Source organism: Bubalus bubalis, chromosome 3 (assembly GCF_019923935.1).
Source record: "Bubalus bubalis isolate 160015118507 breed Murrah chromosome 3, NDDB_SH_1, whole genome shotgun sequence".
Taxonomy (NCBI): domain Eukaryota; kingdom Metazoa; phylum Chordata; class Mammalia; order Artiodactyla; family Bovidae; genus Bubalus; species Bubalus bubalis.
Genome location: NC_059159.1, coordinates 130,783,120 through 130,806,134, shown reverse-complemented (window position 1 = coordinate 130,806,134; position 23,015 = coordinate 130,783,120). Strand labels below are relative to the sequence as shown.

The 23,015-nt window shown below is 54.4% G+C and overlaps 1 protein-coding gene across 1 annotated transcript in view; it reads left to right on the top strand.

The window, feature by feature from the left end:
- Positions 1 to 12,304: 12,304 nt before the first annotated feature.
- Positions 12,305 to 23,015, top strand: part of GFRA2 (GDNF family receptor alpha 2) — a 105,224-nt gene continuing 94,513 nt past the window's right edge. The window contains exons 1-2 of the mRNA XM_025281819.3: positions 12,305 to 13,082; positions 18,063 to 18,377. Of these exons, the coding sequence (XP_025137604.1) occupies positions 13,043 to 13,082; positions 18,063 to 18,377 (355 nt within the window). The 5' untranslated portion in view covers positions 12,305 to 13,042. The remainder of the gene's footprint in view (positions 13,083 to 18,062; positions 18,378 to 23,015) is intronic.

Genomic DNA, 23,015 nt, shown 5'->3' with positions numbered 1-23,015 from the left:
GGCAGCCTACTTCTGAGTGCTGAGCCTTACCTGTCTTTTTGCACGGGCTCTTTTTCCTTTTTTTTTTTAAGGGTCAGATGAGATGGTATGGGATATGGTGCCTTGTAAGGCATTCTGCTACTTCTATGTTTCCTATTTCCAGAGGCCAATCAGGAGGCCCACTTGGTGGTGTCCTAACTGGAGAAGGGTGGACCAAGGAGTGTGTCCAGTAGAGGATTGGGAAGGGTTCCCTGGGGGAAAGGCCTTGCCTGAAGCGCCCTCAACAGCAGGATGGTACCAGGAGATTGCTTGCTTGCATGCTTAGTCGCTCAGTTGTGTCCTATTCTGTGTGACCCTTTGGACTGTAGCCTGCCTAGGCTCCTCAGTCCATGGGATTTTCCGGGCAAGCATACTAGAGTGGGTTGCCATGCCCTTCTTCAGGGGATCTTCCCAACCCAGGAATCGAACCCGTGTTTCTTGTGTCTCTTGCATTGCAGGCAGATTCTTTACCCACTGAGCCACCAGGGAAGACCCTGGAGCTTAGCAGGACTCAATTCCATGTCTCCTTGAACAAATGGGAAGGAGGAAGAGGGTGCAGGGAGGCAGCAAAGGAAACTCTCACTGTAACCCTAAAGGCAGGGGTCTGGGGTGGGGAACGTGGCCCATTGGCTGCCTGCATCCCTGCAGGGCCCTCATGGCCTCCTGCCCTGTGGCTGGCGTGGCCAGCTTGGTATGGCGTTTGTGCAGCCCATTTTATCGCCCTCAATTGCTCATCAACAGACACAACATCAGCCGTGCTTCATGGCCTCCCTGACTCCAGGCTCCTCCTGTGGGAGAGGCCGGAAGGGAGGCCCTTTCTCATTCTCTGGTGACCTGAGTCAGACCGCAGGAGAAAGGAACGCGATGGATCCCAGAGGCTGTGAGCAGCACCTCGAGGAGAACTGCCCCTCCTTCAGGACTGATAGGAATTGGAAGCACTTCTGTACACGGGGATTGGTTTAAATCAGTCATCAGGTTCCAACTGGAGCTGATTGTTTTTCTTGGCATGATAGATCTGCTCCAACACACCCGCTGCCTGTCCTCCTTAGTGGGGTGGGATGGTTTCTGTCTTTGGAAAAGCCTTTTGGACACCTCCTTGGGACACTGCTGGCATGTCTGGGCATATATGGGGGGTATCCCAGAGTGTGATTTGAACACCAGCTTCCCAGGTACCTCCCGGAACCCTGGATCTTAGAACAGAGGGTATTCAGAGTTCACGGAGCAGCACTTACAAGGGGATTAAAGGAACTCATGAGTCAATTCAAATGACTGGTTGTGGCTGCCTGGAGTGCTGCGTTGAAAAGTCTTAGTTTCGATCAATTAACACATGTGCTCCGGTGAGGACAGGGGAGCGGCTGAGATGCTGCACAGGCAGATTTGCCTTCTTGGATTCTCATTTGTATCTCCTTTCTTCTGGTGCCTTATTTCTACTATTAGAGAGCCATTAGCTCGCATTAAGGCCTGTCTCTCTGTTCTTATTTCTTTAAAATGCATATGCATCAGGGAGGAGAACCAAGAAGGCATTGAAGAATTCAATGACTGATTGATTGGGATCGATTACCAAAAAACAGATCATTATCAGTTTTGCTAGTGCTGGAAACTGCAGTGACACAGTGGCAACTCTTCAAATACATAGGTTTTCTCTTGGCTTAGGATGGGTTATCAGACTGCCTTGCAACGTGGCAGTCGGCTGAGAGGAAATGGGAAACCAGTTGGGTTTGGTGGAAGGCAACACTGGGGAAGGAAATGGCAACCCACTCCAGTGTTCTTGCCTGGAGAATCCCAGGGATGGGGAAGCCTGTTGGGCTGCCGTCTATGGGGTCGCACAGAGTCGGACACGACTGAAGTGACTTAGCAGCAGCAGCAAACATAGACAATGGGGGTCCCTCATCAGGGGTCACCTTGCAATGGGGACATCAGGGGGTCAGAGCTGACCAGGGGTGCTGACCGTCTTTGAGAGGGCAGGAATTTCTGCTCAGAAACTTTCCTGGCAGTCCAATGGTTAAGACTCTGAGCTTCCAATGCAAGGGGCGTGGGTTTGATCCCTGGTTGGGGAATGAAGATCCCACATGGTGTGTGGTGGCTTGACCAAAGGAAGGGGGGAAACCTCTTTTATCAGGAAGCCCTGTGTTCGCAGCACTGTGGGCTGTGCTTCTGTTACTCACTTCAGGGGAATGGGGCTGGAGGAGAAACAAGGTTCAGTCTTAAGGCTGAACAATTACTAGGGTAACTGGGTCAGGAGTGGGAGTGGGGGGGCAGTCCACACACTATCAAAGAAGACTAGACAGTTTTGCTGTGTAGACTGGAAATTCTAACCTGCCCGATTTCCATCAATGTACTAAGTCTTTACAGATTTAGACTTTAAAGCAAAGAGTGTAAGAGATGCAGGTTTGATCCCTGGGTCGGGAAGATGCCCAGGAGGAGGGCATTGGAATCCACTCCTGTATTCTTGCATGGAGAATCCCATGGACAGAGTAGTCTGGCTGGCTATATAGTCCATAGGGTCACGAAGAGTTGGACACTACTGAAGTGACTTAGTGGCATAAGCCAATCTATGATGAAAAGAACTTAAATGGCAAAAAAAAAAAAAAAAAATCCTCTAGTCAGATTTGTCAGTTGTTCCTAAGAAAAACAGAAGAACAGAATAGGAGGAAAGAGGAGCATTCATATATGAGTCATTTACCCCAGTCAGTCCAGTGACAGGAGATAAGTGTTTGGAACAGGTCAGTGGTCCTGGCCTGTGTCTTTGTGCTAAGGTTATGTCAGGTAAAAGGAATCATTGGCTCATTCTTTCATTCATCCAACAAGCACTTACTGTTCCAGCCTCTGATGATCTGTGGTGAAGACATAGGTCTTGTCTTCAGAGAGCTTTGAGTCGATGAGGAGTATACACAATGAAAATGGGCATTAAAAAAACCTTTTTATATTGTATTGGGGTGTAGCCAATTAACAGGCTTTTGACATTTTCAGGTGGACAGCGAAGAGATTCAGCCATACCTATACATGTATCCATTCTTCCCCAAATTCCTCTCCCATCCAGGTGGCCATATAACATTGGCCAGAGCTCCCTGTGCTATGCAATAGGTCCCTGTTGGTTTTCCATTTTAAACATGCCATTTAGAGAGGTAATGTTTTATAACTTTAATATATAGTGGAAGTATATGTAACTTTGTTCTGTATTTTCTAATTTGCTAGTAAATGTGTTATCATACTTTAATAATTTAAAAAATTAAAAAATAAAATGTACCATTTTAAATGTTCCTGTCCATTGAAAATGGGCATTTTTGATAGAGTGTGGTAAGTGCTGAGCTCTGGAAGCCTCAGTATTCCCATCGTCAAAATGGGGATGTTCCTCTTTATCTTGTCTTCAAGTCACTAGAGCAGCAAGAGCTGTCCCAGCACTGCCTGAGGTGTGGGCTGCTCCTCCCTGAAGTCGGGGGGAGGGGAGGAGAAGGGAGGGGGCCCCAGATATCCCCGGGGGGGTAGATGGGCTGCCCCCAAACAGAGAGACTGGTGCCTGCATCTGCAAAGCACCTCATACATTTCCAAGCACTGCCTTGTTCAGCATCTGATTTGATCTTCTTTCTCCCTTGTGAGGCTGGTGGGGTGGGGAGCATCACTCTAGAGGACCTAAGGTCACTTGTGTAGCTGGGGACAAAGCTGTTGGCTAGAACCTGAGGATGCTTTTCTCACTCTATGGGGTGCCCTGGTTGAAGATTGGGGAGTTGGCATGGAGATGGAGGCGAGGACAGAAGTTCCAATAGCCTATAGTTCAGCCTTCCTTCCTCTTCCTTTTGTCTTCCAACTCTTTCTGAGTGCCAACTCATGGTGCTACAGTACTGAACTTCTTCTGAGGCTGCCAGCAAACCCAGGTCAAAACTGGAACTTGAGCCCTAGTCAGACCCTCATTCCAAAATGCTCCACATGCCAGCTGGGGTGTTGCTCCAGGAGCCAGGTGGCAAGAACAGGAAGAAATGGGACCTAGCCAGGGCTGGGGAAATTACAGAATCCCGGAGCTCTCACCACTATTAGCCGTGCAGATCCTCTAGTGTAGCCAGTTCCACACCCTCCAAGGGGCAGGGACTCACCCATCTTGGAACAGGGAGGCAGTGAGACACTGGACCTCTGGAAATGGCCCATTCTGGATGGAGCCAGCTTTGCTGGTGTGATGGCTTCACTGTGAAGTAGGAGGTGGGGACTGCACTTGATGGCTTTGATGGGAGTGGCCCTGCCCTCCTCTGCTGAGGGCAGACAGCATCCAGGCAGGCCAGCTGCCAGGGAGAATGATAGGCATCTGGCTGTCCAGGAGTGTGTGTAGCTTGAGGCACTTCTGGGAAACTCCCTCTTGCTTCCCATCCTTGTAGATGTGAAGTCATGGGGAGGCGAAGGAACAATTCAACTATCCAAGCTGTCTGGAATCAGGGAACAGGGGCCCTGAGAGTCCCCTGTCCTGGCAAGTGTTTCTGTGACATTGTCTTAGTTTTTATTATTAAAAAGCATTTTATTTTACTGAAGTGTTTTAAGCAAGTTGTTGCTGTTCAGTCGCTAAGTCATGTCTAACTCTTTGGAACCCCTGGACTACGGCATGCCAGGCTTCCCTGTCCCTCAAGGAGGGACACTTCCCAAATACAGGACTTTGAAATCCCTCAGGACTGGATTCAAGTCGTAGGTCAGCTCCTCGCTGACAAGTCACTCATGGACAAGTCCCTGGGTGCCTTGACTTTAGGTTTTGTAGTCTGAAAAATGCCCACTTCAGAGGCTGTGCAGGAGGCCTGAGATAAATTCATAGGGGAAAGCTCTGTGAGTTCCTGAACGCAGTGCACTTGTTGGCACTTGTTTATTATTGTCATGGAAGTTTCCTTCCAACCCTAAGAGCCTAATGATTGGAATTCATTCTTTCTGGGTAAACAGTAACCCTCCCCCTGGGAGCAGTAGGAAGGAGAAGACAGCAAGAAAGCACTAGTATATACGAGGACAGTGGGGGTAAGGAGAGGACCTTCTGGATAATGGGAAAAGAAGTTCCTAGGACGAGAGGTCAGGGTGAGGGAGGTGGGCACCCAGGCAAATGTGCTCATCTGGTAAGCTCTAGGCCGGGCCCAAAGACAGTTTGTCTGCTCAGAGAGGAACATCCTGGTTCCCACTTTCTGTTCCTAGCCCCTGCGAGCCGCCTTTCAGTCCCTGGAGACTGAGCTGGGCCCTCCAAGTGACAGTCCATCTCAGACCCAGCTCTGAGGCTCCGCCCACCTTGCCAGGCTTAGCTAAATAAAGACATGGTCCCTGTGGGGGGCGGCTGGTGCTGAGAGCTCTCCTGGGGGGCACCAGGCAGCAGGAGCCGGCTCCCCACAGCTTGGTAAAAGCAATCATTGCCCCTCTCCCTGCATTCTGCCTCTGACCTTGGGTAACCTGGCAGATTGCCAGCCAGCGCCTGAGAGCTGGGAGCGATGGGCGTGCTCAGGAGAGAGGCTGTGGGGTTGTTCCAGGCAGTGGGGGTCTGCCAAGGGCACCTGGACAATGCTGGGGCGCGGCTGGGACGGTGCCAGCACATGCTGGGTGCAGGGTAGCTCGGGCAGTGGGGAGGCTTCCACAGTCACTGGGATATTTTAAGCTGACAGTAGCATATCAGAAGGGACATTTACCAGCTCAGCTCCTGCTGCCACTGGGGAGTTGCGAAGGTGGCAGGGGAAGTGCTGGGTTTCAGATTTTTCAGGATGCATGTGACTTTGGGGTAAAGAGGGGTTTAGAGAAACAAACCTTCTCAGACCTGTCCTGGATGAAACGAAGTGCTGAAAATTACTGAGTGCCTTCTCCCTTTAATCCATCTCCTAATGTGGGAGAAAGCAGCAGGCCCTGGCTCTCTGGCTGCTGGGTTTCTCTGTTTGAAGGTGAAAGCTCACTAGACCATGGTGTGGACAGCCCCACTTTCCTTCCAGTCCTGGCTCCTCCACTTGTTGACTGCATTGTAACCTGGGCTACGTCATGGGCCATCTTCAAGGCTGAGTTTGTTCACTTGGAAGGGGAGCTGAGTCAGCCATGTCCTCTTCCCAAAGGGAGAGGGGGATGGTGTAAGGACTTCAGGATCACGGAGAAAGTAGTTGTGAAATGGTGAGGCAGGCTATATCCACAGAAGGTGGTATTGCCAGCTTCCTGCCTGAGTAACTCTCCATCTGCATTCCTGCATCCCCGCTGTAGCAGCAGCTTCCTCCCCTTCTAACGGGCTACCCTGGGGCTGGCAGTGTGTGTGTGTGTGTGTGTGTGTGGTGGGGGGGCAGGGGGCAGCAGAGGGGTCTCCAGAGACCCTAGGGAGAGGCAAAGTAAAGCCAGATTCCCACCTCTTGTTGGGTGCTTACCTCGAAAGAGAACATGAAGCATGGGAACACTGACAAATCAATTAGAGAAATCAATGCCCCTGAGTGCAGTATGTATTTCTTTCCTTCTAGCCCAGTCCCACCCACCCTGCGCCAGCAGCTCTGTTCATTCTTCAGGAATTGGAGGCTTTAGTTAAATCCCTGCTGCTCTCCATCCCCAGACAATTTCACTCTGGCCAGGTTGGGGATCAGGGACCTGGAGTGGCTGTGTGGGGAGGGAAGGTTGGTGAATGAGTCAGCGTGCCATTAGGAGGCGGATGGGTCTGGAACGGGGCTGAGAAAGCTCATGGATGTCCATGACCTAGGCCCAGGACACTGAGCTAGACACTGTAGCATGTACCATGGTAAGACAGTATCCTTTCTAGGCTTTAGACTTGAACTGCAAGGATGAGACCAGAAGAGATCACAAGAAAGATAAAAAAGAAATTGCAGTTCTCACAATTTCTGCACTCTATTGCTGGACAGGGCAGGGAGAAAGGGAATATTTAAGATCTTCTGAAATGTGACATAAAAATTCATAGTCTGGAGAGCTGCCCCTTTGCTTATTTATTCAGGACACAGAGGTTACCAGGCTGGGGCCCTGGATCCCAACTGCCAAAGTTCAAATCCTGGTTCTGCCACTTAGAATATGACCTTAAGCAAGTTATATTACTTTTTTTTTTTGACTTTAGTTGTCTTATTTGTAAATTGGGGCTATTAAGAGTAACTACTCCACAGAGTTTTATCAAAATTAAAGGGATATCAACATATATCTTGCCATAAAGTTGGCTCCCTTAATTATTATAACCAGTGACAAAGTCTGAGAAGTCAGGGCTAGTCACTTTCCCCAGGCCTGTCCCCTGGCTGGTCACTGTCTGACTAGAAGATAATTTCCTTCTTCCTTGTCTCCTCTGTTGGATCTACCACATATTGCTGATTCATCTTTCTAGAGCCCCTGACAACCCCTTCCTTCCATCCAGGCTCACCACCACTTCCTATTTTGGATCCCGTTATTTCAGGCCGAAATTGTTAAAATCGCTTTCTAACTGGTCTCTTGTCTCCATCCTTCACGGAGTTGTCAGATCAATCTTCTAAAACACCGTTCTTATGCCACTGGCCTGCTCAAAAATCGTCAATGGCTCCTAAGGGAGCAGGAGGTAGGGCTTCAATGCTTGTCCTCTGTGCCTCCCATCGGACCCTCCAGACCTTCTCTGACAGGCCCCTGTGCCCTTGGCTCCTCCCAACTCTTGGGTACTTCCTCAATCCTGTCTTTCTTGTTTAGCTGTGTTGGGTCTTAGTAGGAGTGCAAGTACTCTTTGTTGCAGCTGGTGAGCTTCTCTTTGTAGTGTAAGGGCTGATCTAGTGGTGCTGAATGGGCTTCGTTGCCCCTCAAAAAGTGGGATCTTAGTTCCCCAACCAGAGATTGAACCCTCATCCCATGCATTGGGAGGCGGACTCTTAACCACTGAACCACCATGGAAGTCCCCTTGAACTGTTCTTACCACTGCACTTGACCTATGCTGTCCCCTCCCCAGAACACTGCCTCCCTCTGTGTTCTGCCAGGCCCAGCTCCAATCCTATGTTTCCCTGCAAGTCCTCCCGAAACTCCCAGGTACTAACCCTTCCTTTCTCTCCTTCGGTTCCAGTGTGTCTTTGGGTTGCTCAGTCTGTTCATGGATACCTACCTGACCTAACTCTATTGTGCACGGCTTCCATGGCGGGAGCAGCCCTGCTCAGAGCCGTATTCCCACAGCCCTTGGCACTGTTGGAGGGAATCCAGTAAACTTGTGCTGCTTGCTGGATTGTGGGAAGTCCTGGGTCAGCTGCTGTCCCATGCCTGAGGGCACCTCCGTTTGCCAACTCCCTGATTTCTGACGTATCTTACCTGGCACCTTCTTCTTCTTTATATACCTGGTTGGATTTTCTCTCTGGGACACGTGATCCTCAGAATTTTTTGCTCCACAGAAGGAAAAGAAGGGATAAGATTCTGCTGGCAGTAGCTCAGCTCTGGTCAGTTGAGCTGTGTTGTTAACGAGAGTGCGTGCGCGCATGCGTGTGTCCTAGGGTGGGCCAGCAACCCTCTTCGCTTCCACTGGTCTTTTTACATGCCTATGGCTCTTACCCTCCAGAGAATCCACACCACCAGATGAGTAGGCCTAGAGAGATGAGGAAACAGAAACGAACAGCCAAGTGTCCTTTCTCCCTCTCCCTGCACATTGTAGCTCCCATATCTGTGACGGTGGAGGGGCTGTCTTGGGTGGGCAGGAGACTCATCTACCCACGAGCTCACGAGTCACTGGGCTTGACCCTTAAAGGCTGATGAAAGGTACAGTCTTGCAGGGTGTGGGAATGTGTATCCGTGAATCTTAAGAGCATCTGTTCATACTTCCTGAGAGTCTCTCTTTTCTCTGAGACTCCCTCTTTCTTGACCCTCTACAATTGTTGTTTAGTTGCTGAGTTGTGTCTGACTCTTTGGGACCCCATGGTCTGTAGCCCGCCTGAGTCCTCTGTACACGGGATTTCCCGGGCACGAATACTGGAGTGGGTTGCCATTTACCTCTCCAGGGGATCTTTCTGACCCAGGGATTGAACCTGCGTCTCCTGCATTGGCAGGTGGATTCTTGACCACTGAGTCACTGGGGAAGACTGACCTTCTTGTCTCTATTTCCCTTGAATCCCCATTGCTTTTTATCTCTGCTTCTCATTTGCCACTTAGGTTTGTATGCCTTATACATAGGTTCCTAATCCTTCTGGATCCCAGAGGAAAGGGGTGACGTTTTATGAACAACTTTCTTAGAGCCAGGCATTTGACTCGCTGCTCTGTGTACAATATCTCATCTTGTCTCTACAGTTTGAATTTAAAAAAATTTTTTTAAAAAATTTATTTGGCTGTGCCAAGTCCCAGTCGTAGCATGTGGATTGAACCAGGGCCCCCTGCATTGGGAGCATGGAGTCCTAGCCACTGGACCACCAGGGAAGACTCAGGTGTTTTTTTTTTTTTAAATCCCCATTTTATAGATGAAATAACTGAGGCTCTGAGGGATTAAATTGCCTATGGCTGGCACATGTCTGTCTGTGTTTCCTCTGCAGATCTTGACATGGGGTAGGGGTGCTTACACACGGAAGACGTGTGGGTTATCATGGGACACTTGTACGCTGCCATATCTAGGGGCAGCTCAGGTTGAGGGTGGATCTGCAGAGAGTGAGGTGTAGTGAGTGACGCTTATATAGACAGGTGGGAAAAGAGGGCCTCATGGCCACAAGGTGAATGCTGGCCTGGTGGCATTGTCCACTGACCCGGAGTCCCTGAAGGACCTCAGCCATCACCTCCTGCTACCAGATACCCCTCCCGCCACCGTGGGAATCAGTGGGCACACCCTGGGTGTTCATCACTGCTTTCTCATTAAAGCTCCTAAATGTGATTCAGAAAATTTTCTTTCTAATGTCCAGCCAAGGCTCAAAGAAAGTTAAAGAAATTGTTTTTGAGATGAAGGAGGAAGAGCAATGTGCCGAACAGTAATTTCAGAGTCTAGAGTAGGGCCCTTGGGATAGGGAAAACCTCAGGTGGGGGTGCGGAAATGTGGGAGTGGTAAAGGGCATTTGGGCAGCCCGAAGATCCAGGGAGTACGAGAGGGGAGGGGGGAAATTTATTTACACCAGACTCCAGCCACTGAGGGCTTCCCCCGGTGGCTCAGAGGGTAAAGAATCCACCTGCAATGCGGGAGACCTGGGTTCGATCCCTGGGTTGGGAAGATCCCTGGAGGAGGGCATGGCAACCCACTCCAGTATTCTTGACTGGAGAATCCCCAGGGACAGAGGAGCCTGGAGGGCTGTGACTTTGTGACTCCTGGGGTCACAAAGAGTCGAACACGACTGAGTGACTAAGCACACACCCGGCTTCTGATTCAAGAGTATAATTCTCATCAGATTTTCATCCTTTAACCTAAACTTTTATGAAGCTGGTTGCTTACACCCCCCAGTTCTAGGAATGAAGGTGTTTAGTCTTTTCTTAGAACTGGAGAGGCCCGGAAGAATGGCAAGAAGGTCAGCCCCCGGGTACTTTCCCCAGCTCCAATCCCCAAGCCTTCCTGGCTCAGGTTCGCTCACCTGCTAGGGCCACGCCCCCAAGCGGGCACCACTCAATGGCCCTGGGACAGGACGGACTGAGGGCTGATGCCCTAGGATGGGGCAAATGTGAGGCGTTCGGAGAAGACCCTCAGCTCGGCGATTCCAAGGCTGGAGAGAAGCCGCGTTCCCGCCTAAATCCGCAAGACGAACGTTGCTCCCTCTAGCTTTTCTACTTGCGAAGCCTGCCGGTTTTTTAAGTGACCCCTCCCTTCGAGCCCAGGTCCATTTCTAGCATTCACGCCTCTCCAGAGCCTTGTTCATTTAAAAACGCATTTTAAAATGCACTAACACCTACGTCTTCGGTCCAGCCCAGATCCGGTTTTGCGTAGCGCGGAAAGTTAATGAGGTATTGCGTGTACCCCATCCTGGCACACGGGGTGCGCGCGGAGCTGCGTGCAGGAATGTGTGCGAGGGCGCCGAGGGGTGCAGGGCAGCTTTAACGCAGCCGAGAATGTGTCAGATGGGCGCGTGAAACTGGGGTGTCGGGTGTGCGTGGGTCTGCCCGCGCGTGCCCGAAGCCCATCGCCTCTCGCCCACTTGCCAGAATGTGTCAGCAACCTTACTTCTCCTTCAGCCCTTTCCCTGCCAGACGCCCCTCCTTTTTGGTGCTTCTGAGCGTTTACTGTAAATCCCGTGACTGAAACACGCCGGTGAGCCCGGCCCGTGGACATATGGATCAGTCGCCCCCTTCCCGGAAGGGGGAGGGGGCCCCACCTGGAGCCTCGGAAGCAGGGAGCTGCCGGTTGCTTCGGGAGAACTCCCCGGAGCCCGGCTCGCCGCCGATCTTGGCGCGGAGACCTGCGTCGGTCCCGGGGCGCTCCCACCAGGGTGGGGTGCGGGCTAGCATCCCCGATCCTTCCCGCGCAGTTCGTGGAAGGGTTCGCCGGCCTCGGATGGGGTGGTCAGGACGCCCTGGCTCGGCAGCTTTCTTCCCGCACTAGGGGAGGGAGACAAGTCGGGAAGGGGAGAAGGGTTACGACGCCAGGGAGTGTGGGGTGCGAGGGCGCCGAGGGTGTGCGGGGAAAGTTCTCGAGCCCCGCATGAAGAGCACACGTGTAGGCGGGCGTGGGGCTGGATCCAGGCAGGAGGCTGTGCGGGGACGCTGGCGGTTGGTGACGGAGGGGGTCCTTCATCTCCCTTGCGTCTTCGGGGAGACGCTCTGCCTCGGCTCCTGGGTCGAAGGACGCCCATCGGATGGTGCAGCCCCCTTCCCTGACCCGGACTCCAGCGGTTTTTTTTGTTTTTTTCTAGCGCCCTTCCCCCTACGCCCCCGGGTTGGCTCGAGAGCCACGGACTCCAAGCCCTCGGGCCTCCGCTGAACCTCCCCAGGGCCTCCCGGAGCGGGCTGCCCTGGCGCGGGGGCGGGGGCGGTGGGGGTTGGAGGGCGCAGCCCGCTCCGGGCGGGGAGAGGAGGGGGCGTGGGGGTTGCCGCGCAGCGGCAGGAGCAGCTGGAAGAGAAAGGTGCGGAGGCTTTGGTGGGTTTGGGTTGGAGCCCGAGCCTTGGCCAGGGTAGCTGGTCAGGTTTCCGGCCAAGGCTGCAGGTCAATCCCGGGAAGGGCGGGCGGCCGAGCAGAGGGAGCCGGCGGCGGAGCTCTCCCCTCGGCCCGCGTTCCCCGGCGCCACTGCCACCGCCTTGTCGCCGCCGCCGCTGCAGAGTGTCGCTGCTCCGCCGCGCGCCCGCGCCCCGCGCCGCCAGCGCTTGGGAGCCAGAGCGCCGAGCCCCGGGCGGAGGAGAGGGGCGCGGGCGCGAGAGCCGCGGCGAGGGAGCCGCGAAGGGGGAAGGGGGCGGGCGGAGGGAGGAGCAGGGAGAGGGAGAAAGGGGAGGGAGAGGAGAGCGAGGGAGAGCCGGAGAGAGCGGGAGCAAAGAGCGAGAGCCGGGGACAGGAGAGGGAGGCAGAGGAGAGAGAAAGACACACGCACGCAGAGACACACGGTCACTGGAATTCCATTAGAAAAAAGTGACACGAGCAGGGGTTAGCGGGAGAAGATTTTTTTGAATCTTTCCTCCGTCTTGTGCGAAAGAAGCGACGCGGGTCTCTCGTCCTCGAAGCTCCCACTGGATCGTTCCTAGGCGCTGACACCCGTCGGTGGATTTCTTTCTTATTTGCGTTTTATTCTGACCCCCACCCTCGCCACTTCCTTCCAGCCCTTCACTCTCAGATCGCCTCTCCCCCCACCTCCTCAGTCCCCTCCCGGGAAGCGCAGGGGAATCGGACCCGCGGGGACTCGCGCCTTCCCGTCCGAGCCGAGGGAAGGGCAGACCTGAGGACCGGCTGTCGGCTTGGAGAGCACACACGCACGCACACAGATACGTGTGTATTTGATTTTAGTGGGCAAGGGGGGCGTCGAGACGCGGCCCACCGCCCTCCATTCCCCCACCCTCTCCAGCCAGAGGCGAGAATCGCAGGACTCAGGATCTTCATCCGGCGGACTAGCTGGGATCTCCGCATTGGATTTGGGGCTGATTATCACTGCTTGGCTATTATTATTGTTGTTGTTATTATTTTTTATCCAAAGGAAAAAGACAGAAAAAACTGTGGGATTTATTTAACATGATCTTGGCAAACGCCTTCTGCCTCTTCTTCTTTTTAGGTGAGTACCTGCGGGAGGCGAGGACAGTATGTCCGCGGGAGCCTGGGGGGCTGCGCTGCCGCGCGCGTTCTGGCGCCGGCGAGCAGCCTGGAACCTTGGGGGCGAGCGGGGCACTGGCGGGGGACCGACCGGTGGGAAGAGTGCGCGGCGGGGCGAGCCGGGCCCGGGCGCAGCGGAACCGAGCGGGGCCGGCGGCGAGGATGCGGGTAGAGGGACGCGAGCCGCTGCTGGCTGCGTACGCGCAGGGTTGGGAAGGAGACTTAGAACACCCAGACCATCCCTGAGCGCACGAACGCAGACACAGTCGCTCACTCACATGCAGTGATAGCGTTCATTTCTCTCAACATAAAGGGTTCAAATTGCGGCAACTTAAGAAAAAAAATCCAACTCTTGATCTGGAAGAGAGAAGGGAGGGGAGAGGCTCAGGGTCGGGGAGAGGAAAATCCTGCCATCCTACCTTTCCCGGCGGCTCCTCGAGCCGATCGTGGTGGAGGGCACGGGCTTCTCCAGGAGCTCCGGGATGGACATCTGTGGGGGCAGTCCTGGCAGCCACCCCCCGCCTGCCAATCAACCCCTGGAAAAATCACCCCGCTTCCCACTCTCCGAATCCCTTCCCCGCGGCTCCACTCCCTGGAACACTTTTCAAGTTTCTCCCCACCCTGTACCCTCCCTCCCGCGCAGACCCGAGCCATCTAGGTGGGCGGGAGTGGAGGGTTTGAGCCGCAGTTCACAGCCTTGTCTTTGCCACCTTTGGGGCGGGGGCACCCGGTAGCTGGTGGGAAGAGATGGGAGGGAGGCCAAAGTTTGCTTCCTTGGGTGAAGAAGGAGGGGGGCTGAGGGGAAAACCTGGCCTGAACAAAGACCACTGCTCATTCTGTAAGCCCTCTCCCCCAAGGGCAGGGAAGGGAGGGCTGCCTGGTGCCCCTGAACCCCGACTGTCTTTTTCCCACCCAGAATTCCCAATCCCTGGCCCCCTTTTTATGCTGCAGGAAATCTCAGCTGCTTGGGAAGCGGGTGTAGAGGGAGCATTCTTGGGGGTGGAGGTGAGTAAAAGTGGTTGTTGGAAAGGCTGTGTGCTGACCAGGAGTCCCAGGCAAGGCTGCTGCCCCAGTAAGTGCTCCAGAGAGAGGGCAGGCTAACGGGGTGTGTGTGTGTGTGTGTGTGTGTGTGTGTATGTGTGTAAGGACCACACATTTGCTTCATTGTGGATGCTGCTCCTACCACCTTGGCCTGCTGTGTAGCCAGGATGAGCCAGCCTGCCCAGATGGGTCATGAGAGCACCCTTTCCCTCCTGGAGGAGGGGAGAGGCAAGGCCTAGGAGGGGGTTAGGTGCAGGTCATAGAAAGCCATGAAGGGTGTCCTAAGAAGTGTCTTGACTAGGACCAGGGATTCAAGTCCAGTCCATGTTGATGGGGCCCTGGGCCCTTTGCCAGCCCCTCCTGCTTTCGTAGGGGCCGTGGGGCTTGGCCCAGCTCTAGGGTGTGGCCTTCACAGTCTGGCCTCAGGGAGCCAGAGGTGGCTCTTCTCAATAGTGTTCTCAGGTGGGAGGGGCTGAGGGAGGAGGCTGGGATGGTTGCTCTGGGCCCCACTGTGCTCCTGCAAGCCTTTCCTAGTAACCCTCTCACTCCGAAGGGGCTATTATAAAAGCTGACCTTTTCTCCCACGGCTGGTTTGAAAACCCAGCTTTCTGGGGCCAAGAATGAGCAGGGCCAAGAAGAAAAGAAAATTGTATTTCAGGAAAAGCAGCCAGACTGCTTGCTCCTGAACCGCACACATCCCAGGCCAGCAGGGCTCCCAGGTGTGGATGATGGTCCCTTAGTTGTCTCCAGTCCAGCCCCCCAGGCTGCAGAGGTGGGGGGTCCCAGCCGAGGGGCCTGAGGAGAGACTGTTCTCCTGAGCCTGTGTAGGTGTGCCTGGGGTCCTTTTCATAGATGCCTCCCTGGTGTCTGTGACCCTGGTGGGGGTGGGGATGAGAGGAGGAAAAGTGGCGGGGGGGCCACATCCTTTCAGTTCCTTTCTCTGGAGAAGCCCCTTCTCAAAGCTGGGGTGCGTGTTGCCTGAGTGACCACAGGACATTGAAAGGCTCTGGGTTAGGCCAGCCGAGAACTAGGGATATGTTGGTTGTTAAGGAAATTTCAGCCCCAGGGCCCTTGCCTGGCAAGGAGCCCACAGTTGGGAGTTGGTTGGAAAGTTGGCTTTGGGGAGAGGCTTTTCTGGAGCTTGAGAAGTGGGGTGGGCATTTTCAGTCAGGGATAGAGTGAAGCACGTTCCTAGGAGCAGGGGCCTTCGGTGTGCTCCTCCCAAGGTTCTGAATGAGGTCTGGGTATGGGCATGCCTTCCTGGCCCAGCCATCCTGACTTCCAGTGTTGACAAACCCAGAGAGAAAGTGAGATGGGGACAGTGATGGGGGTGGGGACCGGGGTTGGTCAGAGGGCCCACCTCCCACTGGCATTCTCCCTCTCATCGGGGCATTTGATGTACCTGGGCGGTTGTAAGTCTGTGTGGTCTCACAGTCCCTGCTGTGTCTCCAAAAGCTGTTCCACATGTCTGTGCTTTCCTTGAGAGATCCGAGTTTTCTCCTGATCTAGAACCTGGAAACATCACCAGAATACCTTCCAACCTTTACTCATCTAGAATTCTTGGCCAGAGACACCAGGTTGCCATGATTTCTTTCTCTGGCTGGACTTCTTGGTTTTGGGGGTCATGGGACCACCGAGAAGAGTCAGGGGTAGGTGGTGGTCAGGGAGTTTGGTTGGAAAATGCACTGACCCTCCTATGGAGCATCTCTCTGCCCAGGAGCTGAAAGGAAGAGGGAAGCCCTTGCTTTAGGCACAGGAGCCCAGGACTCTATAAGGATGTCTCTTGGGGCTGTAGACCCACCTGTAGGGCAGGAAGGAAGTGTCCTTATTGCCCCAGTTCCCTAGGCTAGTGTGCTGACGTTTAAGCCTGGGGAGGAGGCCGCCTTCTCCTTTATCTCCCGCTGTGCAGCCTCAGGTAACGCCAAGGTGGGAGAGGAGACGCCTGCTGGGATGCTGGGGTGAGGAGAGTCAGTGGAAGGCCCAGGGCTGGGCCAGTCCTAAGGCTCCAGCAGGCTGGCTACCTGGTTGGCTAGGTGGGACAGCAGGTACAGGTGAGGCCGGGTCAACAGAGCTGATCCTGGAGGGCCCTGTTGCACACGAGTCCTGCTTAGAGACCCAGGAATTTGCTGAAGCCTGGCAATAAAGCCCCCGCCTGGGCTTGGGCGGGAGGGCGCTTCTCCATCCTACCCTGGGCAGACGCCTTACTGTCTATGCCCACATTCCATGCTGGTTTCTTTAGTGGTCTTGCTCAAGCCTGGCCATAACTGTCAGCTCCTCCTGTCCTGAGGTAGAGGTCTGGTCAGCTGGAGAAAGAAAGTCTTTTGTTGTGGACCCTGAGGTTTTCTTCACCCCAGGCCCACCCCCTGCTATCTTGGTGGGATAGGCCTGGCTCGCCAGGAGTTCGTTCCTAGTTGCCTTTCCCCTCCATGGCCCTGTGGGTAGTGACAGGGTTGCAGTGCAGCACATTGCCTCTAGGTGTCGCTGTCTCCCTGTGCTAGCTGCTCCCTGAGCAGGGCCTCCTGGGAGAAAGGAGTGAGAAGTGGGAGTTCTGGGTCAAAATGGAGGAGACTCTTTGGGATTAGGGGATGGGGGAGACTTCTGCCTAAGATCTTATTATGTTTCGGGGCAGAATGGAGTGGGGAAACCCCCCCATCACTCTTCTGGTCTTGGAAAATTCAGCCTTGGCTCCGGGCCATGGCACGGCCTTTTTGTGGGGCAGGATCTGAGTGAGGGGCTTGGAGGGGACCAGGGGACTGGGATGATGTCTGTTTGGGGAGCTTGCTTTTGGAAGGACCAAGTGGCACTTTCTATGCCTTTCCCCTCCGTATCTCCTTCCCCAACCCCTTCCCTTCCGAGGACTGTGGGTTTGGACACTGGAGGCCATGCTGGGGAGGCGAGGGTCCATGTGCGAGGCGAGTGTCCACTTGCAGCTGACTTATTACTTGGCTTCTGGAAAGAAGGAGAGACAGAGGGGAGAGGGTATCAAGGAAGGGTGGGGAGGAGAGGAAAGAAAGAGGAAAAGAAACGAGAGAGAGAAGGAGACAGAGACAGAGAGAGGTATCTGTGGGCGTGGTGGGATGGAGTTGCTTGGGCCCCAGCATTTTTTGGGGGGCTGGGGTGGAACTTGTCTCCATGGTGGATTTTGTCTCTGTTGGACAGAACGGTGTGGAGGGCCGGGTCCCCCAGAGGATTGCTTCCCTCTGAGCTCTCCTCAGACCGCGGGGTCAGGCTTGTCTGTCCCTGTCTCCTTATGAAGTCTGGGGACTCAAAATGGACAGACTGGGGGTCGGAGGGGCCGTTTTAGCCTGGGTGTGACCTGAGTTGTCACGTCCCTTCTTTGGGCCTCAGTTTTCTGAGGGTGGAATGCGAGGACTGATCTGGTCTTTGAGAGCCTAACAGGCTGTGAGAGTTAACCAGTCAGCCTAGCTGGTTCCTTGGCCAGACCTGTTTGGACCTGAGGTTGCTGGCAGGAGGCCTGGCTACTCTGAAACTGAGATTTCCCCTTGGCCTGCCCTAGGAGGCCCATCAGCCGCCAGCTCTCTGCTGAGGCTGTGGGATCCTTCTCTGGACTCCTGACATCTTAGACCGTCTGTGGTCTGGCTGGGGCCTCTGGCTCTTCTGGGCTGTGCTCCTGGGCCCAGGGCTGTGGAAGGAACCAGGAAAGGGTCATGTAGGGCCAGGGCTGAAGACAACTTTTCTCCTTTGGGGTCTGAGGAGAGATGGTGGTATCTTGGGCCCCTTTAGCAGCGCTTACTCTGACTTGCTGGGGCAGGCAGCCTTGAACGGGCCTTGCTGTGCTGAATAGAACCAGTGTGACTCTCCCAGAAGGGCCCCCAGGCCTGCCTCTGGGGTCGGAGACTGCGGCCCTCATTCATGCTTGTCTTCCCTCCCCACCACCCAGACGAGACCCTCCGCTCTTTGGCCAGCCCTTCCTCCCCGCAGGGCCCCGAGCTCCACGGCTGGCGCCCCCCAGTGGACTGTGTCCGGGCCAATGAGCTGTGCGCGGCCGAATCCAACTGCAGCTCCCGCTACCGCACGCTGCGCCAGTGCCTGGCCGGCCGGGACCGCAACACTATGCTGGCCAACAAGGAGTGCCAGGCAGCCCTGGAGGTGCTGCAGGAGAGCCCGCTCTACGACTGCCGCTGCAAGCGGGGCATGAAGAAGGAGCTGCAGTGCTTGCAGATCTACTGGAGCATCCACCTGGGGCTGACCGAGGGTAAGGCCGGCCAGGGTCCTGGGTTCAGCGGGAGGGCCTGGTAACGGGATGGACTGGCCCGCTGTGTCTCTCTCCACCTCCTGGGCAACCTAGCACCCAGAGGTAATCATCTGACCTGGGGAGGGCGGGGCGCAGATGTTGCTGGAGAGACAGACCAAGGAGGAGCTATGGAGGAGAAAGGGTCAGGGTGGTGGAATGAGAGGGGATGGGGGTCTAGATGGGGAGTGGACCAAAGCTGGCTGGCTGGCTGTGTGTCATGGTAACAAGGGCAGGTGAGGCCAGAGTGCCCAGGTGGATGGAGAAAAGCACAGAGGAGAGAGAAGGGACTGGCTGCGTGCGGGCGGAGCTGTGAGGTTTGCATGTGAGCAGACCAGCCCCTGCCACTCTCTGCTGCCCCCCTTCTGCCCGCCTGCTTCCAGGAGGCCTGCCCTTCTGGTAGCTTCCTGACCCCTGACCTGTTTTAGGCACCATCAGCAGGGATTGGAGGGAAGCAGGTCCCAGAGCCCTGGGCAAGCCCTCCTCCAAGGTCCAAGGCCAAACCTGTAAGCCAAACCTCCCCCATTTCCTCGCCTCCAGACTAGGGTGTGGAGGATTTGCAGGCCTCCTGGGTCAGACATTCATTTATTAATTCAACAGCTGTTTACGGGGCGTTTCCTGGCTGCTAGGCATTAATAGTCCAGAGCAGCTGGGGCAGCATTTGCCTTTGTGGAGCTCCTAGTCTGGGGGGACACAGATAAGTCAGGGACTTTCTGTTGTTTGGTGATGTAGTGAGTGCTGTCGGAAAGCACTGGGGGCTCTGGAAGAGCCAAAGAAGAGCATCTAACCCCTTTTTGCAAAATCTAGAGAGCCTTCCTGAAAGAGGCGGCCTTCAGGCTGAGACGAAAGAGTGAGGTGCAGTTATTTCGTGAAGGCATGTGGGGAGAGTGTGGGAGGTGGGGGACAGAGCTTGGGCAAAGGGCAGCATGTAATGCAGGTTAGCTGACCTTCCTTACAGACATGCAGGTAACTCAGTGGTGCTAAGCTGCTTCAGTTGTGTCCGACTCTAGCCCACCAGGCTCCTCTGTCCATGGGATTCTCCAGGCAAAAATACTGGAGTGGGTTGCCATGCCCTCCTCCAGGGGATCTTCCCGACCCAGGGACTGAACCCTCATCTCTTCTGTCTCCTGCATGACAGATGTGTTCTTTACCACTACCGCCACCTAGAGGCAGGTGGAAGTGGGGATGGAGGAGGAGAGATGGGAGGGGTTTGGATCTGGTGGGCAGCACCCCTTGGAGGTTTTATGTGATGATCTGTGCTTCAGGACAAAGTTCACATGGTTCCAACAGGAGAGCAGATTGGAGAGACTGTTTGGAGGCCACTGCTGTGGTGCAGGCCAGGAACATGGCGGCTGAACGAGGACAGTGGTAGGAAAGAAAGATCTAAGAGCTGCTCAGGAAGTGGAATCAACAGGTCTTTGTGAAAGGCCGGAAGAATCAGGGAGGGCCCCCAGGCTTCTGTCTGGGGCAGCTGAGTGGCTGAGGGGGCCCATCACAGCAAAGGTGTTGAGTCGGGGGAGGGCTGGAGATATGTGTTTGTTTTGGGGTTATATGCCCCTCATCGGCCCTGCCCTATAGACAGCTGGGCATACAGGGCTGGGGCTCAGGTGAGGAAGGGGGACTGGACATAAGGATTGAGAAGTCATGAGCAGGGACTTCCCTGGAAGTGATAAAGACTCCGCCTTTCAATGCAGGGGGTGTGGGTTCGATCCCTGGTTGGGGAACTGAGATCTCACATGCTGCAGGGTGTGGCCAAAAATAAATAAAAATGTGGTAAATCAACTACAATAAAAAATACAAAAGAAGTCACCAGCAGCCTGCAGGTGGTAACTGGGGCCAAGGGATTGGGTACAGTCACACTGGGAGGTTAGGAACTGAGCTACTGGGATCACTGCCACTGAAAGATGGGCTGCAGGGGTGATGAGGAGGCTGTGGGGGTGAGGTGGGAGGGAGCCCCTTGGGAGGAGCTCACTGTCAGAAGGAAGGAGGATCAACAGCCTCCAAGACTTCAGGCCTGACAGGAGAGAGATGGAGAGTGTACCTGGTGCCCTTGGGGTGAGCTCCTTAGGTGGCCACTGGGAGCAGAAGCTTGCTTAGGGGGGTGCCTGGGAGCTGGGGAACTGGGAATGATGACTGTGGACAACTTCTTGAATTCTGGTGTGAATATAGAGGGCTTCCCAGGTGGCTCAGTGGTAAAGAACTCACCTGACAATGCAGGAGACAAAAGACATGTGGGTTTGCTCCCTGGGTGAGGAAGATCCCCTGGAGGAGGGCATGGGAACCCATTTCAGTATTCTTCCCTGGAGAATCCCATGGACAGAGGAGCCTGGCAGGCTATAGTCCATGTGGTCGCAAAGAGCTGGACATGACTGAAGCCACTTAGCAAGCACGTGAAGATAGAGAACAAAGGATGACTTTTTTTAAAAAAGAGAGTGGAGTAGTTTAAATTCTAAAGTAGGACAGAAGCGATGGAGAGGCTGAGGTGAAGAAGAGAGAGGGGTGTGATGTGGAACTATGCCCTTGGGGGAGGGGAGGTGTCAGCCTGGAATCTGAGGGTCATCACCTTGCCTCCCCTGCCCCAGCTGCTGGAGGGGCAGGAGGAAGCTGGGCCCAGGGTGGAGCCTGGATAGTGATGGGTTCCTGACCAGTGGCTCAGAAGTTTCAAATTTGCCCTAAAATTAGGAACAAACGGGCTTGGAATTATTAACAGTATTACCACCATTAGTAACATAGTAATTCCTCATGAACTGAGTGGTGACTTCTCTGTTGCTGGCAACCTGGAGTCCTAGAACTTGAAATTAGCAAAGAGAGGAAACTAGCCACAGAGAGGGGCGCTCTGTTCTCTGTGAGACAAGGATCTGGCTTTCCCCTGCCCTCCCAGGGTGACTCCATGCACAGAATATATATTTATCACAAATAAGACTTGTTTAACTTCTTACAAAACTCACATAACAGAAACTGACAAGTCCATGTTGCTGTTTAGTTGCTCAGTTGTGTCAGACTCTTTTGCGACCCCATGGACTGTAGCCCTCCAGGTTCCTCTGCCCTGGGATTTCCCAGGCAAGAATACTGGAGTGGGTTGCCATTTCCTTCTCCCCATGCACAGAACAGTAAAGGCCCCGATTCAGTAAGCTGGTTTGTTTAGGTTTTTGCTTTGTTTCCACGGCCTTTGGTTTCAACCCAAGGGAGACAGGGCAGAAGGTGGGTGGGCTTGCTGTAGGTGCAGAATGGGAAGGGAGGGGATAGAAGAGTTTAGGGCTAGAGAGCTGGGTGGGCCACTGGAGACCCTTCCCATTGGACTGGCACCCTCGGCATCACCACATCAGCGCACTGGGGACCTTGCTTGGAGCTGGGCGGTGAGGTGTTTTGATGACAACAATAAGCATAATATGCATTTTATGCTGCCTTCTGCCACATCTTCAAGGCCCTTTCAACCCAAGAGGGCTCTGACTGTAGAGTCTCTGGATCCCAATGCTTGAGATGGTTTGTTGGTTCATTTACTCAACAAACATCTGTTAAACACCTACTGTGTGCTTCAGAGGGCGAGAGCACTGAGGAAGCCATGGGCCCTGTGTGGGCACCTGTAGTCTGGGAGGCCCTTCTTTGGGTCCACTCCACTCTAGAAAGGCAGGCCCCTGCTTTTCTCCTTCCTCAAAACCATGCTCCCTACCCTTTGCAGACTGCTCAGTCCCCTCCCCTGGGTCTTTGGGCCAGTGGTTTCTGTCCAGGACTGACTGGGGAACCCAGAGGCCTTTTATTAGTAACAGCAGGTGGTGTTCCTCTGAGGGACAGAGTCTTCCTGAGAGGGGGCTCTTCCTGGAATGGGAAGAGTGGTCTCCCGGGAAGATGCAGGCACTTGCTCCCTATTCCTTGTGTGTGTGTGTGTGTGTGTGTGTGTGTGTGTGCTAAGTCACTTCTGTTGTGTCCAACTCTTTGTAACCCTGTGGACTGAGCCCACCAGGCTCCTCCATCCATGGGATTCTCCAGGAAAGAATACTGGAGTAGGTTGCCATGTCCTACTCCAGGGGATCTTCCTGACCTTAACATTTTGATAACCTGACTTGGGCCTGGGCGGGTGAGGGGATCAAGGAGTGGAGAGATTCACGTGGGTTTGCACTTAGATTCTCGCTTCTCCAGGGTCCCTGCTGGTGGATGCAATTCCTGGAGACTTAGTCCCACCTTTTGCCTCTGAGAGAGAGGCCCTACCTGTCACCTCCCCACCTGAGGCTGAGCTCACTGCATGGACCGAGGACCTCAGCGTGTGGGCAGAGCTGGGAGTGGGCTCTCAGACAGTTCCAACTGCCGAGAGCCTTGAGATCATTCTAGCAGGAGGCTGAGATGCAGAGAGGTGTGGTAGGCCTCACAGGGCACACAGCAAGCTGCTGGTGGGACCAGGCCCCTGACTGCTCTAAGTAGACCCCTTTCCACTGTCCTGGAAAGCAGAGACATCACTTGGCCAAAAAAGGTCCATATAGTCAAAGCTGTGGTTTTTCCAGTAGTCACATATGGATGTGAGATTTGGACCATAAGGATGGTTGAGTGCAAGGAATTGATGCTTTCGAACTGTGGTGCTGGAGAAGACTCTTGGGAGCCCCTTGGACT